The 18,806-nt window shown below is 41.5% G+C and overlaps 1 protein-coding gene across 1 annotated transcript in view; it reads right to left on the bottom strand.

Moving 5' to 3' along the window:
- The window catches only part of LOC122550227 (3-hydroxyisobutyrate dehydrogenase, mitochondrial-like), a 136,579-nt gene extending 120,081 nt beyond the window's left edge, over window positions 1-16,498 (bottom strand). The window contains exons 1-3 of the mRNA XM_043690987.1: window positions 16,408-16,498; window positions 11,081-11,281; window positions 950-962 (exon numbers count right to left, since the gene is read on the bottom strand). Of these exons, the coding sequence (XP_043546922.1) occupies window positions 950-962; window positions 11,081-11,281; window positions 16,408-16,477 (284 nt within the window). The 5' untranslated portion in view covers window positions 16,478-16,498. The remainder of the gene's footprint in view (window positions 1-949; window positions 963-11,080; window positions 11,282-16,407) is intronic.
- Window positions 16,499-18,806: the final 2,308 nt, after the last annotated feature.

Raw genomic sequence — 18,806 nt, 5'->3', positions numbered from 1 at the left:
ACCCCCCTCTCATTTATCTCTCCACCCTGCAGGCACCCTGCCTCTATTCCTGATGAAGGGCTTTTGCCCGAAACATCGATTTTCCTGCTCCTCGGATGCTGCGTGACCTGCTGTGCTCTTCCAGCACCACTCTAATCCAGAATCTGGTTTCCAGCATCTGCAGTCGTTGTTTTTACCAAGAGGAACGGGACACCAAGATAAACATTGATTAAGTCTGGAGGACCATCAACTCAGTAAAGACACTCACTGATTTGCCCAAACCTAGTGTAAAAAAAAAAGACCTCAACCAAGTATTGCAGACTGGCACATTCCAAAAGGTTCAGGGCTACAGGCTGAGGGACCTACTAAAGCACCTAAAAGACATGGTTTAAATGCTTTTCTGCCAAAGTATAATAAGAATCTGTTCAATTGTCAGACCCCCTCAGTTCCTCAAAATGAACATGAAGAGTTTCCTCCATAAATAGAGAAACTCTGATAAATGCCAAAAAATTGTTGTTTTTTTTTATTCTCGCTGCTCTGCAAATGCATAGAACGGATTTAGATCCTTATGTACTTGAGAAGAGAGTTTTAAACAAAAAAAATGAAAAGAATATTTTTGAAGTACAAAACAGAATGCAGTTATGATCCAGATCAGGTTCACACCCCAAAATCGCAATACTTCTATTTGGCCAAAAAATAAAAACAGCCATGGACAAAGAAAGAGACGAGAGATAAAGTTAGAACAATATAATTTTTTTTAAAAAAGTACACATCCTGACAAATGAGCAAGTTATAACGAACTGCACAGGGTTACAAAGTAACCAGAGCAACAAAGACAGGTATGAAAAGAAACTTGCCAAGGAAAGCAAATTTTACACCATGATAATGAAAACAAGTGTGGTCAGAAGCACATCAGGAGTAAAGTGTTGTCAGTCAAAATAAGGAAGTGAAGAGCATGCCAAATAATTACCTTGGATCAGCAACTAGAGAACAAAAAAGGTCTGTATTCAAGACACACACAAAGAAACTTGTACTGAATCAAGGGTTCAGCAAAATTAATGGCGTGAAAGGGCAACAAATCCCTGGTACCAGATGGTTTCCTTCCCTGGGTTTGAAAGCAAATAGTTGAGAACACAAAGATTATAGCTTTGATATTTGCTAAGTTCTCTCAGTTCAGGACATGTTCTTTTGGACTGAAAATTGCACTCTGTCACTTTTTCAAAAAAAAGACATAAGAGCAACCAGGGAATGTAGATCAATAAGTCTAACATCTGTTGTCACGAAGTTATTCGGATCTATTAGGAACAGCTGGAGGCCAGCCAACTAAGCCTGCTCCACCTTAACTTAAAATGAAAAAGCTTTCTCCCTCTTAAAATCCCCATATCCCAATGTTATTGGTATTTTCAACAAATAAGTTACTGTGTCAACAGAAATACTCTTGTGGTGGAAAGAAAAGACCACTTAGCCCAGTCTTGGCTCTGCAAAATATTAACAGCAGCAACTCTACAGAGGCTAATTTATATGGACCATAACCTTTGGATTTTTGAGAGATTCCACAATGAGAATTTAAGCCTGTCTCATCGGAGTTTAATGCTACACCAGAACATGCAAATCATCATTCATGGTAGTATTGCACAACGGATGCTTTGTCAAGAGCAAAAAAAAAACAAAAAGGTAGTTAACATGGATTGGTGTAGAATTGTGAAAATTAGCATTTTTGATATGTTGTACTGCCAAGAAGCCAAAAAACAAAAATTTACTTGGAATTTAAAATGCCCAAGTATACCTTTTCACTTCTTTCTTAGTGGAATTTGGCTTGATAAAGATTGATAAGATGTGAATTTTAAAGTGGAAATAATAGGAGTTTTTGATTTCAGTTCTCAAAAAGGTTTTGATTTACACAAAAGGCCATAGTCATTTTTGAACAGTGAGTAGATATCTTGTATTATCTTATTTATCTAGATAGGTTATGAGCAACTAATTGATGAAATATTCAGAAAATGTTCTATTACAAGCAGACAGGGGCCCACATTCAGGATTCATTTGAGATGAACAGTTTCATAAGAGAAGGGCAGCTTAGTTAGTGACAATCCAGGATTTCTGACCTGGAAACAAACTGAAAACAGATTTATGATTCATGGAGACAGGTTGTTTATTAAATTTGGTTAGAAAGACAAATCAGGAAACTAGTCATCATCACCAAGATACACACAGACAAACACAGAGTAAATGTACAAAGTTACTCAAAAAGGAGTTGCTTTCAACCTTATCAGTTACGTGATGAACATTAAAAAGAGCTAAATTAGGAAAGACACATCACTGGGTCAATTGTCTATAAAGTAGTGCTGGGAAATGGGTCAAATTTTTCTTTTGACTGCTTATTTTCTAAATCATCTTATGTCTATGTTACATAAAAGAAATGCACACTTGTTAAGGGCATTTGCAGCCTCATGTGACTAGAATTCAGTGACTGATGATCATACAAAGTTATATTTTTACAGGTTGCTTATGATCTATCAAGCCAGGTTTCACGAGATCTGACTTGTTCAGCTGAGATTGTAATAATGGACAGAGATTGGCTAACTGACAGAGAGCTGGAAAGATGTCATAAGTAGTGTGCTACTGGGTTGATGCTGGGACCTCAACTCCTCACAATTTATTTAAATGATGTGAATAAAGGGACCAATGGTACGGCAGTTAAATTTGATGATGACAAATATTGGACGGAAAGTGATTTATAAGTGGACAGAAGAAGAAAGGTTGTGTCGAATCGGCTATGATTTGGGACGTTACATACAATGCGACATCATGGCTGACAGGGCATACGAGAGGACGAGGACGAGGACGAGGACGAGGACGAGGACTGCCTTCATTGACTGCTGCAGGACACGTACTGTAGATAGAACGACATCGGCCTTTAGGGAGCGAATTCCAGGATTTTCAGCTAGTAACACTGAAGGAATTGTAATACATTTCCAAGTCAGGATGGTGAGTGGCTAGCAGATAGTGGCATTCCCATGTAACGGCAGCCCTTCTTGATGGAAATGGTCATCAGGTTGGAAGATGCTGCCTCAGGATCTTTGGTGAATGTCTGTGGTGCATTCAGAGGATGCTATGGAGCAGTGGTGGAAGGAATGGATGTTTATGGATGTGGGGCCAATTAAGTGGCGAGTATTCCTTCACATCCCTGACTTTGTAGATGGTGAATTGGCTTTGGGGTGTCAGAACATGAGCTACTCACTGAAGTGTTCCTAGCCTTGGACCTGCTCTTCTCGCGCTGTATTTATCCGTCCAATCCAGTTCAATCTCTGGTCAATGGTAACTCGTGGGATGTTCATAGCGGAGGATTTAGTGATAGTAACACCACAATGTCAAGAGGTAGTGGCTAGATTGTGTCTTATTGGAAATGGTCATTGCCTGGCATTTGTGCGGTCCAAATGTTGTTACTTGTCACTTGTCAGCCCAAACCTGGATATTGTCAAGATCTTGTTACATTTGGGTATATACTGCTTTAATATCTAAGGAGACGCAAATGGTACTGAACATTGTTCAACAATTGCACATCCCACTTCTGACCTTATGATAGAGGGAAGGTCATTGATGAAGCACCTGGAGATGGTAGAGCCGAGGGCACTACTTAGAGGAACACCTGCAAAGATGTCCTGGAGCAGAGATGGCTGACCTCCAACACCCATGACCATCTTCCTATGAGCTAGGTATGACTCCAACAAAAGCGTTTGCCTCTGATATCCATAAATTCCAGTTCTGCTGCGTCTCTACTGTCACATTTGGTAAATTGCGACCTTGATGTCGAGGGTGGCCACTCCTACCTCCCTTCTGGAATTCAGCTCTTTTGTCTTTGTTTGAACCAAGGCCGCAATGAAGTCAGAAGCTGAGTTACCCTGGCGTAACCCAAACTGGGCGTGATATTGCTAAGCAGTTGCTTCTTGATAGCACCATTAAGGAGCTCTTTTTCTCCTTTACAAGATGATCAAGAGCAGACTGATGGGGCAGTAATTGACCGAGTTGAATTCATCCTACTTTTCGTGTACAGGACAATGTGGAAAATTGTCCAGCTATAAATCAGTAAGATACCAAAGTTATAACAGCATTAGAACAGCTTGGCTAATGGAGCAAATTCTGAAGCCTAAGTTTTTAGTCCCATTACTCGAATGTTGTCTGGACCCCCGCCCTTGCAGATCCATTGCCTCCACAGTTTATTGATATCACATGCAGTGAATCAAATTGGCTGATGACTGCATCGGTGATGCTGGGGGCCACTAGAGGAGGCTGAGATGGATCATCCACTCAGAACTTCTGGCTAAAGAGTGTTGCAAATGGGGTGTAGGTTTGCTCGCTGAGCTGTAGGTTTGATATCCAGACGTTTCATTACCTGGCTAGGTTACATCATCAGTGGCGACCTCCAAGTGAAGCGAAGCTGTTGTCTCCTGCTTTCTATTTATAAGTTTGTCCTGGATGGGATTCCTGGGGTTTGTGGTGATGTCATTTCCTGTTCATTTTCTGAGGGGTTGATAGATGGTATCTAGATCTATGTGTTTGTTTATGGCGTTGTGGTTGGAGTGCCAGGCATCTAGGAATTCTCTGGCATGTCTTTGCTTAGCCTGTCCCAGGATAGATGTGTTGTCCCAGTCGAATCGGTATTTTTTCTATTAACCCCTCAGAAAACGAACAGGAAATGACATCACCACAAACCCCAGGAACCCCATCCAGGGCAAACATATAAACAGAAAGCAGGAGACAACAGCTTCGCTTCACTTGGAGGTCGCCACTGATGATGTTACCTAGCCAGGTAATGAAACATCTGGATATCAAACCTAAACCTCAACCTGAGCTACAAACCTTGCAAAAAAAGTGTTGCAAATGCTCCAGCCTTATCTTTTGGACTGATGTACTGGGCTCTTCTATAATGGAGGATGGAGATATTTGTGGAGCATCTGCCTCCTGTGACTTGCTTAATTGTCCACTGCTATTCATGACTGGACGTTGTGCAACTGAAGAGTTTAGATCTGATCCTTGGTTGTGGGATCACTTGGCTCTGTCTATCACTTGCTGTTTGGCAGGCAAGTAATTCTGTTTGGTAACTTCACCAGGTTGACCCCTCACTTTTAGGCATGCTTGCTGCTGCTCCTGGCATGCACTCCTGCACTTTCCATTGAACCAGGTTGATCTCCTGGCTTGATGGTAATAGTTAAGTGGGGGATATGCCAGGCCACTAGATTGCAGACTATGCTGGAGTATAATGCAGCTGCTTTTGATAATCCACAGCAACTCAAGTATACCCAGTCTGGAGTTGCTGATCTGTTTGAGGTCTGTCTCATTTAGCATACTAATAGAATAAACTTCATCGTGTTCTGTAACCTCAATGTGAAGGTGAGGCTTTGTCTTCCCAAGGACAGTGCAAGTGGTCACTCTTACTACCTGAGTAATGGCCGGATGAAGCTGCAACCAGGACGTTGCTCAGAATAAGGTAATGCATATATTTTTCCCCTCGTCGGTTTCCTCATTACGTGCTGCACAGATAGTCTAGCAGCAGTGTCCTCCTTTAGGACCCGACCAGCTTGATCAGTAGATTCAGAATTGTACAGCACAAAAGCAGACCTTTTGGTTCAACTCGTTCATGCTGACCAGATATCCTAAAGTAATCTAGTCCCATTTGCCAGTACCCAGCCCGTATCCCTCTAAACCTTTCCTATTCATATACCCATCCAGGTGCCTTTAAATGTTCTAATTGTACCAGCCTCCACCACTTCCTCTGGCAGCTCATTCCACACATGTACCACCCTCCAAGTGAAAAAGTTGCCCCTTAGGTCTCTTATGTCTTGCCCCTCTCACCCTAAACCTATGTCTCTAGTTCTGGACTCCCCCACCCCAGGGAAGAGATCTTGTCCGTTTATCCTATCCATGCCCCTCATTATTTTATAAACATGTATGAGGTCACCCCTCCGCCTCCGACACTCCAGGGAAAACAGCCCCAGCCTATTCAACCTCTCCCTATGGCTCAAAGCCTCCAACCCTGGCAAAATCCTTGTAAATCATTTCTGAACTCTTTCAAGTTTTGCAACATCTTTCCGATAGGAGGAAGACCAGAATTGCACGCAGAATTGCAACAGTGGCCTAACCAATGTACTTTTCAGTCATAACATCCCGTCCCCCAACTACTATACTTAATGCACTGACCAATAAAGACAAGCATACCAAACCACTTCTTCACTATTCTTTCTACCAGAGGCTCCACTTTCAAGGAATTATGAACCTGCACTCCAAGGTCTCTTTGTTCAGCAACACTCCCCAGTGAACCTTACCATTAAGTGTTCAAGTCCTGCTCCTGATCTTCCTTTCCAAAATGCAGCCCCTCACATTTACTAAATTAAACTCCATATGTCACTCCTTGGCCCATCTGATCAACGTGCTATTGTACTCCGAGCCAACTTTCTTCACTGTCCACTACACCTCCAATTTTGGTGTAATTTGCAAACTTACTAACCATACCACCTATGTTCACATCCAAATCATTTTATATAAAATGACCAAAAGCAATGGACCCAGCACCGATTTTTTGTAGCACACCACTGGTCACAGGCCTCCAGTCTGAAAAGCAACAATCAACTACCCTTGGTCTTCTACCTTTGAGCCAGTTCTGCATCCAACTGACTAGTTCTCCCTGTGTTGCATGTGATCTAACTTTACAAACTAGTCTACCATGAGGAACCTTGTTAAACACCTTACTGAAGTCCATAGAGGTTTTTTCACATCTCTGCCCTCATCAATGCTCTTCATTACTTCAAGTGCTCCTGCAGAGCCTCTCTTGGTGGTGGACATAGTAATCTCCCACCCAAGGTACATTTAGTTTGCCACCCTCAGTACTTTCCCCACGTGGAGGAGGAGTACCTATTCATCAGCTGAGGAAGACTGTACATGGCAAGAAGAAGGTTTCCTTGCACATGTTTAACTTGATACCATGAGATTTCATGGGGTGTAGAGTCAATATTAACTCCCACAGCAACTTTTCCCAACTGTATACCTCTGCTTGGTCGATCCTGCTGGTGGGACAGGACCATATCCAGGAATGGTGGTAGTGGTGGCGGTGGCTGGAATAGTAATAGGCACAGAATCCAACCTTTCAGACAAGGTCACACTGTTGCTTAACCAATGTGATAGACAGCTCTGCCAATGTTGGCACTAGCCCCCAGATATTACCAAGGAGGACTTTGCAAAGTCAACAGGGCTTTTTCTGCCTTTGTCATTTCAGATCGATGTCAAGTGGCCCATCCAGTTTTGGTGTTTTTGTAGTCATATGTAGGCCAGACCAGGAGAGGGTGGCCTATTTCATTCTGAAAAGGTGAACCAGATGGGTTATAAAGTTCTGAAAGGGAGAGAGATATAGGTTTCCCAGTGCAGTACTGGGTGCCGTATTTGGAATGTCCAAAAAGATTCAGGTGTTCCTTCTTGAAACACAAGGTTAGCAAGCAGGTACAGCATATAAATCAGGCAGAATGCCAGGTTTTGTTAGAGGTGGAATTGAATGCAAGTGGAGGAAGATTAATTTGAGTTATGCAGGGTATTGGTGAGACTGCATCTGGAGTACTGGTCACCATACGTATGGAAGGATGTTGATGCTTTGAAAACAATTCAGAGACTATTTACTGGACTAATACCTTGCAATGAGCAGATTGACTTATGAGGAAATGCTGCACAGGCTGGGCCTTTATACTCCGGAGTTCACAAAATTCAGAGGTAATTTCATTGAAACACACAAGATTCCTGATTGGATGGATGAGGAAAGGATGCTTCCTTTCCTGGGAGAATCTAGATTTTGGGGTTTATAGTTTAAAAATAAGGGGTCCTCTATTTAACGTCTGAGGGGAAAAAAGTCTCGAAGGATCAAGAGTCATTGGAATTTCCTTCCTCAATAAGCAGCGGATGAAGAATCTTTATCAACCTCTGCCCTAAAATTATTTAAAGATTATCAAGGATATGCAGAAATGTAGAACATGGATCTTGCTGGATGGCAGAACAGGCTCAAGGTGTTAACAGAATTCAAGAGAAACAATTAATCTGTTGAGGAAGCCAGAAAATAGTGGTAGTGGTAATAGGCAGATACACTAACTGACAGGTTGTTGCCACAATGATCTGTGTTACCATTCAACTGTTTCTCATTTTTCATGACTTATATGGTATAAAAGGCCAAAACAAAAATACCAAAATGCGCAGATGACAAAATCACGCACATTGTGAACAGTGCCAAAGGGAGTAGAAATTATAAAAAGATATCGGTAAGCAAACAGGCAAAACTAGCAAATGGATTTCAATACAGGCAAATACAGTATCATACACTTTCTCAAAGCAACAGAAAAAACTGTTTTCTGAGCAGTGAAAATCTAAAAGCATTAACAGTCCAGTGAGACTTCGATGCCCAGGTACACAGATAATTAAAATGACATGACCTAGTCCAGAAAGTAATCAAAAAGGCTAACAGTTTTTCATATGTACAGTAATAGACAGAGGTAGATAAATTCTTGTTCAACACGGAGGTTATCAGGAGTAGGTGGGAATGTGAAATTAAAAAATACAAACAGATATATCATGACCTTACTGAATTGGCAGAACAGGCTTAAAGGGTCAAATGGCCTTCCTCAGTTCTTAGTTCAAGGGGACAGAAATTGTGCTTCAAATATAGAAAACACTGGTCAGACTATACCTCCAGTCCAGTGGGCAGTTCTGGGCACTACACTTTAGGAGAATAAACTGGAGAGAGTGCAACTCACTTTGAATGAAAGTTACAAAGTCAGAGGGTTAAAATATGATGAGAAATCAGACAATTTTGCTGGAATTCAGACAATTAGTGATTTGGTCATAGTTTTAAAGATATCAAGAGGAACATTTAGAGTAAAAGAGCAACTTGGACACTTTTTTGTCCAAAAAACACACTTTATAATCACAGAACCTCAAGTGTCATACTGCCAACAAAGCTCTTGTACAGCATACCCACCATCAAAAGGAGGAACGTGGCAACCAATTTGCACACAGCAACATAATGATGACCAGATAATCACTTTTGTGATGTTTGTTGACAAAACCACTGGCGAGGCCAGTGAGAATAACTTGCTTGCTCCTCTTCAAAACATTGCCATGGAACCTTGGAGGGTCCTGATGAAAGGTTAAGCCCGAAATGTCAACTCTCTTGCTCCTCAGAAGCTGCCTGACCTGCTATGCTTTTTCCAGTGCCACACCTTTTTACATACACCTGACTGGGCAAAGTTGGACTTAACAATCATGATTCAGGCTCACAAAAAGAATGTTAATTTGGTCAACTTTCTTATTGTCTTTTGTCACTAGGGGAATTGTATTTGAGCAAGTCATTTCTCTACTCATGCTTCTCTGAAGGAAACTTTTCCAGAATACCAATCTTTTAATTCTAAAATACTCTGTACTCTGCCTCAAGATTTTTTTATAATTCTGAGATGTAGCAGCCGCTGACTTGGCCAGCACTTACTACCCATCCATAGTTGCCCTTATCAAAGGATGATGGTGCGCTGCCTTGTTGAACTACTGCAGTCCATTTAATATAGGTAGACCCATAATACTAGAATTATGAACAAACACTGAAGGAATGGCAATACATTTCCAAGTCTGGATCATGTCCAGCTTAGAAGGAAAATTGTGGGTGGTGTTACTTTTATGAATCTTTTCCTTTACATGGCACTGATTGTGGTTTTCGAAGGTGCTGTCCAAGGAGCCTTGATAAATTTCTGCAGTGCAACTTGTGCAGCACACGCAGCTTGTTGATGAATGTCAGTAGCGGAGGGAATGGATACTTGCAGATGTGATGCCAATTAAGCAGTCTGCTTTATCTTGGATGGTTGTCAAGCTTCTTGAGTGTTGTTGGAGTTGCACCCATCCAGGCAAGAGGGAAATATCCCAAAACACTCCTAACTCGTGCCTTGTAGATAGCGGATAGGCTTTGGGGAGCCAAGAGCAACATTCCCTCTAAATTGCACATGCTCCAACGTTCTGCCTCTGGTGAACAGTGTCAGCAGCGACTTCAGATTCGAGAAATCGCTAACACGCAAAGCTTCAGAAGTCCATGCAGCCAATACAAAAATTAGAGGGATCGCTAGTCAAGACTCGAGTTACTTGCTGAAAGATTCCCAACCTCTGACCTGCTGCATTGGTACACCGATTGCTTCAGTATCTGAAAAGTCACAAACAATGCTGCCCACTGTGATATCATCAGTGAACATCCTGACTTCTGACCTTAGAATGGAAGGAAGGCCATTGCTGAATCAAATGGTGAAGTTTGGACCTAGGACATTACTCTGAGGAACTGCAGCAGACACTTACTGGAGTTGAGATGACAGTCGTCCAACAACCACAATCATCTCCCTTTGTTCCAGGTATGACTCCAACCAGCAGAGACTTTGCCACTGATTATAAGTTACTTGAAGCCAAGAGCATTCACCCTTACCTCACATCACCTCAAAGTCTGTACTATAACACTATGTTTCATTCTGTTCTATTATCCTGATATACTGATATAAGGTACAATTTCTCTGGTTAGCACACAAAGCAATACTTTTCACTGTATCTCAGGACATGTGACAATAATAAATAAAAAAAACTACTCATTTTTTGAATGGCAAGAATCAAATGTAAACCGACTGCTTGGAATCCAGTTAAAATTAAAAAAGAAAATTTATAACAAACCCAAGCAATGTTCAATTGTTTGTACAAGAATGAATTTGCACAAACATTTCAACGCCAGAATGATCAAACCAACTGACAGCTATCCACTGCTACAGATCTGGTTTTAGGATGCCTTCTAGTAACTCACCTAGAATATGAACATGCTGCCAATTGGACCCTTTTTAAGGCTGGTCTTGCATTAGTCACATTCCAACTACAGACACTAATCCTACTTGCACTGATTTCTAAAGATAAAGGAATGTCAGGAATTTAGAAATCAGTATTTTTTAAATTATCATTTTATGAAATCCATTTTTACTTAATCTACTACAACTGAATCAAGTGAGAATTAAGAAATGGAACAGATCACAAAACAGCAAAATAAAGATGTTGTTACAATAAGCATGATTCATCAAAATTAAAGACCACTGAATTACCTGTGCTCCTAAATCCTGTATTTCCTTGCATGATTCTGGGAAGATATCTGAAGCAATAATGGGATAGCCATTCTTTATGAGATTCTTCGCCATTGGATTACCCATGTTGCCCAGACCAATAAATCCCACTTGTGCTTTTGAGGCCATTGATCTGGAAGACACTATTAGACCAGTCCTTTTTAATAGTGACAGAGTGACACCTTTCATATTTTGCAAATTACATTCACGAAGTGAAAAATATATTTCACTTAGCATAGGACTATTACTTAAAATAGGAATAAATTGGCAACGTATAGGTCAACTTTTCATTTATGCTGTTAACCAATTTGAATACATCTAACTTGACATCTTACGCAATTCCATTCTGCTCATTTCTATAGTGACTTATTCACAATTCCAAATATTGAGCTGCACATTCTTCTAGCTCTCAACTCCATTTCTTAAAATAAGTTCATCACCAATACTCACTACCTCTCATGAGAACCTACTCCAAGTTGTCAACTTTTCTGTGCAGAAAAGAACCTCATCTCTCAATCACAGAAACAAAGAAAATAGGAACAATAGGTCATTCAGCTGTTGGAACCTGTGATGCCATGACCATGGCAGATCATCCAACTCAGTACCTAGTTTCTGCTTTAATGCTGTACCTTTTGATGCCTTTAGTCCCAAGAACTATATCTATTTCCTTATTGAAAACATACATTTTGGACATAACCATTTTTTGAAGAAGTGTCACTGGATTCAAAACATTAACTTTGTTTTGACTTCACAAATACTGCCAGAGCCAATGGGTTTCTCCAGCCATTTCAGTTTTTGTTCAGATTTCCAGCATCCGCCAGATCTTACATTCTTCAGGTGGGTCTGTGCTGGGCCCTGTACAATTGCAACAAGACATCCTGACTCCTGTACTCAAATCATCTCGCTATTTAGGACAACATACCAATTGCCTTCTTCACCTCCTGCTGCAACTGAATGCTTACATTCATTCAATGACTGATGTACAAAGACATATCTCATTGCACCACACCTTTCCCAATCTGTCGCCATTCAGATCATAATCCATCTTCATGTTTTTGCTACCAAATTTATTCACATTATACTCCATCTGCCATGCATTTGCCCACTCAGTCAACTTGGCTAAATTGCACTGAACCATCTCTACATCCTCCTCACTGTTCATCCTCCCACCCAACTTTGTCATCTGCAGACTTAGATCAGGGAACTAAATTTTTTTTAGATTAGATTAGATTAGATTACTTACTGTGTGGAAACAGGCCCTTCGGCCCAACAAGTCCACACCGACCCACCGAAGCGCAACCCACCCATACCCCTACATTTACCCCTTACCTAACACTACGGGCAATTTAGCATGGCCAATTCACCTAACCTGCACATTTTTGGACTGTGGGAGGAAACTGGAGCACCCGGTAACCCACGCAGATGTAACGTGTTTTGTGAATAGCTGGGGTACACCACTGATCCCGTTTAAATCTATTAAAAATTTGGTCCATTAGCCTAAGCAATCTGACCTAACTTGATTTATAATACTCCAATAATTCTTCCTTCCTTTACTGTTTCAATACCGTCAATGAGAGTTGGGAAATTGTGTTTTTAGTTTTATTATCTGACTGATAAATCTTCAAAACTCACTACAGCAAGCTTGTCAGTAACTATAAGCTGAGGTACATACAACAGAACACTGCTGTAGCCTCAAGTGCTGTACTGTATGTAACTCTGGGTACCACTAGGCATTAGAGTGGCAAGGATCCAGAAAGCCCTACCTGAGAATGTGATGGAGGGATTATTATCTAAACAGGGGGAAAACGTGCAGGGCTACAGAGCGAAGACAGAAGAATGGCAGTAGCTAAATTGGTCCTGGCGAGGGCCAACAGAGGGGTGATAGCTCAAATGATCTTCGGTGCTGTAACAATTGTGAGATCAAGGTGTGACAAATTAAAATCACTATTTTGCCAGGAAACTTTGTATGTTGAAATCATGTTTCAGGTGGATGCCTCAAAACTTCTTCCCTTACACTGTTAACAATGTCATACATTTATCGAATTACCTCCCATAGTGCTGATCAAGGAAGTCACAAATTTATAACAGCAGTTTTTTAGTATTGTAATGTTAAAAGAGTAAATTGTACTCTCTCTGGACATTAATGTTAAAGGGTTAAACTGTACTGTCTTTCCCCAATAAACTGAATATTCTTGGGGGGGGCGACACTCTCTCTCACAGATAGCATGCAGGAAGGTGGATGGCTATCCATTGTAATCTACACTTCATTTATGCAGCGATTTACTATTATTCCACTGCTACAATCAAATTAAACTCTCATTCAGTCCCTCCCAATCAGAAATGCTTTCATAGCCAATCAAATTCATTTGTGTGATCATCCCGCTATACTGAAGTATATCACACCTACATTGTCTGGGCAAGTAGCGGAGCCAGGACCCATTTGTAGGGCTGCCCCAAAGCTAGGACATATCACAACGGCATTGTCTTGGGAATCACGGAGTCAGGAAATTGTTTGCATAATGACTCCCCAGGATTAGGGCATTTACATTTACATTATCTCTGAGGATGACCTCATCCTATCATTGTACCTGAGGTAACATGTGGTTATGCAGGGGTTTTGGTGGTGGGGGGGTGGAGGTGGGAGGCGGAAGTGGCCAGAGTACCTGTGAGCATTACCAACTGACCTGTATAAAGTGAATGTGTTATCCTTTGTTTGGGGCCTCTTTAGACTTGACTTTGCATACCTGCAAAGGAGTGTCAAAGGGGGTCACCAGGCTTGTACAGGCTTTGATAAACTTTAATTGTTTGCAGAAGTTGGTGTGTGAAACCTCGGGAAAAGAATCTAACACAGGTACATATCAAGAAAGGTAGAAAATGAACTACAATTTGCAAAGACTTGAATTTTTCACCACCAGAGGATATTTGAACAACTTTAGTACATGAGGAAACAATTTTTTTGGAACAGTCAGTCACTAATCTAATGCAGTTTGATATACTGCTGCAACAAATTTTTAAAATTGTGATAAAGTCAAATCTTATGATAAGATATCTGGCATACTTTAAAACATTATTTAAGTCAATCTCAGAATGCAAATATACAGAACCGACTTGCTCCCTACTCTATTGACATCTTGAAGCATTTCATTTTCATTGAATTCCCTGCCATTGAAATTCCTTCAACCAGCCTTCTGACCATTGCAGGGTCAATGCTACCCTAGTTATTTAGCAGTGTCTTGTTCTATGACCACAATGCATTATCTAATGTGTCCGCCTTGATTTTTCTGCAGTGTTTGGATGTTGCTGACCATCTCAAAATCTCCATGATATCTTTACCATATGCTATCTTTGTGTGAATACTCATCAATTGTTCCACTCTGGCTTAACTGAAGTAGCTGCACATTTAGTGAGGGCTCTACCTCCACTGATCCAAAATTCCCCTCTCTGCTCAACTATGAAGATCTTTTCTTGGCCCATGTCCTTTTCCTCATTTAAAATGGTGCACCATGCCAATGTTACAGACTATCACAAGACCAAACTGTTGACTGATTACAAACAGTATTACTGTTATTTTGACACTCTCTGATGTCAATGATAATTACCCAATTTCAAAACATTAAGGAATCAAAGTATCTGCCATTAAAAAGATCAAAACTTGAGTTTTGGGCTAAACAAGAAAACTATACTCGTCCTTGTTACCAACTTCAGACCCTCCCTAGCAAAACTCAGGTAGGCTACAACAGATCAAGTCAAATATTATTATTCCACCTGATAAGCTGAATTCCAATTCCAACTTGCTCTTTGTTGCAGATATAACATACCCAATTTCACGAGACTGGTCTATCCTCAGATTTTCAATTGCTGAAACCTTGGTCTATGTTTGTACTTCTCAGTTTCTTCAACATAATCCTTTGGCCTCACATTCTTCATTTCACATTAATTCTAATTTGTTTGAAACTCGGTAACAGATGCCATTTCCCCACCGTATTTTTCAACATAAGGGAATGTGCTGTAAATGCAAATAAGTGCATTGAATAACCAACATTTGGATAAGAAGTGAAATGGATGGGTATATGGTGTACAAATTTCAAAAAGCCTTTGGCACAAACATACCAAGTCTTGGTCAATCACCAATTGACCATAGTGAGGGTCAAGTTTGCAGCACTAAAACAGTTCGAAAAAGCCACAGGTGGACATAACCAGGTTCAAGCCAAGATTTAAAAAAACAATAACAATGAAGCTATTGTCATGCATTTAACATAGAAAAATCACCCAAAAAATTTGCTTACTGTAAAAAAAAATGCAAAGCCATTCTGAGAGTTGATCAAAATCTTGGGTTAATAACTCTATGAAAAGGCAGAGAAATAAAGGGAGGAAGTTCTAAAACATCAGGATGCTGTGACTAAAGGCACTTCGATACATGGTGGGAAGCAAAACAAAGTTAAAAAGACCAAAGTGTCGAAGGAGCAGGACACCTGGAATTGGCCAAAAACCTTGGGAACAGGACCTTGACAAATGAGGTAAAGAATTGAACCTGTCTGCTTTAAAGTCGGCAGAGCTTGGGAAAGGGGAGGGCATATACAAGTTTTTTTAAAAATCTTGTCACCCTTTACTAATATTTGTCTGAACAAGCACATCATAAATGTCCCTGGCCAAGATGTTGGAGAACTGCAAGCATCAGTTTGCTGCATCATGAGTCAATTACAGCACTTTCAATTCTGCAATCATTTGTTTGAAAATCCCAAATGTACTCTTAAATTTGTTACAAAGTTCAAACATCCAAATCAGCCTAATACAATCCCATATTTTAGTAAAGAATTCCAAGCACGCTTCACAACTGGTTTCTATTTTCAACATGCATCTGATGCCAAAAATTACACCTTCAAATTAAAAACGGTTACAATTTTGGAAGCCAAATTTTTTCAAGCTGATTTAAGTCTTGCACAAATGTTGTTAGCTATTGTGCAAGACAAATGAGCAATACCAAAATAAAAACAACTAGTGTTTAACAATCCACATGGATGCGCAAAGACGTGAGAAAATTTCAATAAGTCGAGCCCCGCTCTTGCAACTTTTACTGAAGTGAATTAAGTCCATTAGAGTATTTCTATGCAAATGACAGTGGGGGTGTGCAGAAACATATTTTAAGTTATTGCAGCTTCCACTTTGGTTCCTACAGAAAGGTTGTCGGACAGGTCCTGCAAAGCCTTCACGCTCTGCACCAACATTTGACGAATGCAATCCAAAATAACAGATATAGACGAAGCCTTACCAACACGGTGGCGAACATAGTTACTGTACTTGAGGAACAAGTTGCCTGACCTCCTTACAACAGCCGCCATACTTATGTTCTACGGCCGACCTCCAGCTCCTGCGAGTCCCAGGCTGAGCAGCCTATCCCCGGATAGAGAGAAGCGGGAGTGGCACAGCCAGCGCCAATGTACAAGCTGCAGACAGTGACGTGCACGAACCAATCAATAAGACCTTGGGCACTGAGACATCCCTGGAATCAGCACGCAGCTCCTTTCTGATCCCGGGCGAAGCTCGGTCCCTGAGCCGCAGGGGCATTACTACAGACAAAGCAACTGCAGATGCTGGAACATCCCCCCCACCCCACCAAAGTGGGCAGGCAGCAGGCTGGAAGCACACAGCAAGCCAAGGCAAGCACCAGGAGGTGCAGACATTTCCTGAAGAAAGTTTAAAAATCACACAACACCAGGCTATAGTCCAACAGGTTTATTTGGAAGCACTAGCTTTCGGAGCGCTGCTCCTTCATCAGGTGGTTGTGGAGAATGAGACCTGTCCTGAAGAGGGATTACACCTCCTGAAGCTGCCTAGATTGCTGTGCACTTCCAGCCTCCTGAGCTGAAAATGTGTTGCTGGAAAAGCGCAGCAGGTCAGGCAGCATCCAGGGAACAGGAGAATCGACGTTTCGGGCATAAGCCCTTCTTCAGGAGAAGGGTTTATGCCCGAAACGTCGATTCTCCTGCTCCTTGGATGCTGCCTGACCTGCTGCGCTTTTCCAGCAACACATTTTCAGCTCTGATCTCCAGCATCTGCAGACCTCACTTTCTCCTCAAAGACTTCCAGCCTCCTGCCTGTCTACAGAGATACTATTCAACACGAGGTGGGGTTTGTTTTTTTTCCCATTAGGTTGTTGGTTACCTCCGATTTGTGAAAATTACAGGTTTTGAAACCTCGAGCTTATCACGGCTACAGCTTCATTGCCACAGGAATTGGAGAATCATTCATTAATTCACTTTTTTATTGTTGCTTCAAGTATGATGTGTTGGGTAGCAAGTTCACTCAGCTGGTTTGTTGTTTGGTTCGTTCTCTTGAAATACTTCTTGTAAAATCTTCAAAGTTCATGTTTGATAGTGTTCGCAGCCAAGTCAACCCTCGAAATTTTGCATCATGGACAGCCATGGGTGGAGTGCCCGAAGATTGGACGGTGGCTAACGTGCCATTATAGACTGGTGGGCCTAACATTGTCAGAAGAGATTCTGAGAGACAATATCTACAGACATTTATGGAGGCAAGGACTCATTTGGAATAGTCTGCATTATTTTGTCCATAGGAAATCGTGCCTCACAAATTTGATTGAGTTTCTTGAAGGGATAATCAAGACTGTAGCTGAGAGCAGTGTGGTACATGTTGTTCACATGACATTTAGCAAGGTCTTTAGCAAGGTACCACATGGTGGGTGTTGAGTAAGGTTAAATCTTATGATATCCAGGGAGAGTTGACCAATTGGATACAAAATTGGCTTGAAGGTAGAAGACAGAGGGTGGTCAAGCTGGAGGCCAATGACCAGTGTTGTGCCACAGGGATTGGTGCTGGGTCCACTTTTATTCATCATTTATATACATGATTTGTTTGAGAATTTAGGAAGGATGGTTAGTAAGTTTGCAGATGACACCAAGACTGGGATGGTGATATAGTGGACAGCAAAGAAGGTTATCTGGTAATACACTGAGATCTTGATCAACTGGGCCAGTGGATGAAGAATGGCAGATGGAGTTTAATTTAGATAAATGCAAGATCATTGCGTTGTTCGAGGTCAAATCAGGGCAGGACTTACAAAGTCAATGGTAGGACCCAGGGGAGTGTTATAGAACAAAGAGATCTAGGAACTGGAGTTACAGGTAGACAAGGTGGTGAAGATAAGGTAAGCCACAGCTATGCCTGTCTCTTTGTTGGCTACGTAGAGCAGTTGATCTTCCATAATTACACCGGCACCACTCCTCACCTCTTCCTCCGCTACATTGATGACTGCATTGGCGCCACCTCGTGCTCCCGCAAGGAGGTTGAGCAATTCACCAACTTCACCAACACATTCCACCCTGACCTTAAATTTACCTGGACCATCTCCATCTCCATTAATGACGACCGACTTGACACTGACATATTTTACAAACCCACCGACTCCCACAGCTACCTGGATTACACCTCTTCCCACCCTACCTCTTGCAAAAATGCCATCCCGTATCCCCAATTCCTCCGCCTCCGCCGTATCTGCACCCAGGAGGAGCGGTTCCACCATAGAACACACCAGATGGCCTCCTTCTTCAGAGACCGCAATTTCCCTTCCCACGTGGTTAAAGATGCCCTCCAACGCATCACGTTCACATCCCGCACCTCCGCCCTCAGACCCAACCCCTCCAACCGCAA

The sequence above is a fragment of the Chiloscyllium plagiosum genome, chromosome 5 (assembly GCF_004010195.1).
Source record: "Chiloscyllium plagiosum isolate BGI_BamShark_2017 chromosome 5, ASM401019v2, whole genome shotgun sequence".
Classification (NCBI taxonomy): Eukaryota; Metazoa; Chordata; class Chondrichthyes; order Orectolobiformes; family Hemiscylliidae; genus Chiloscyllium; species Chiloscyllium plagiosum.
The sequence above is the reverse complement of the archived record's forward strand: the minus strand, read 5'-3'. Positions and strand labels throughout refer to the sequence as shown.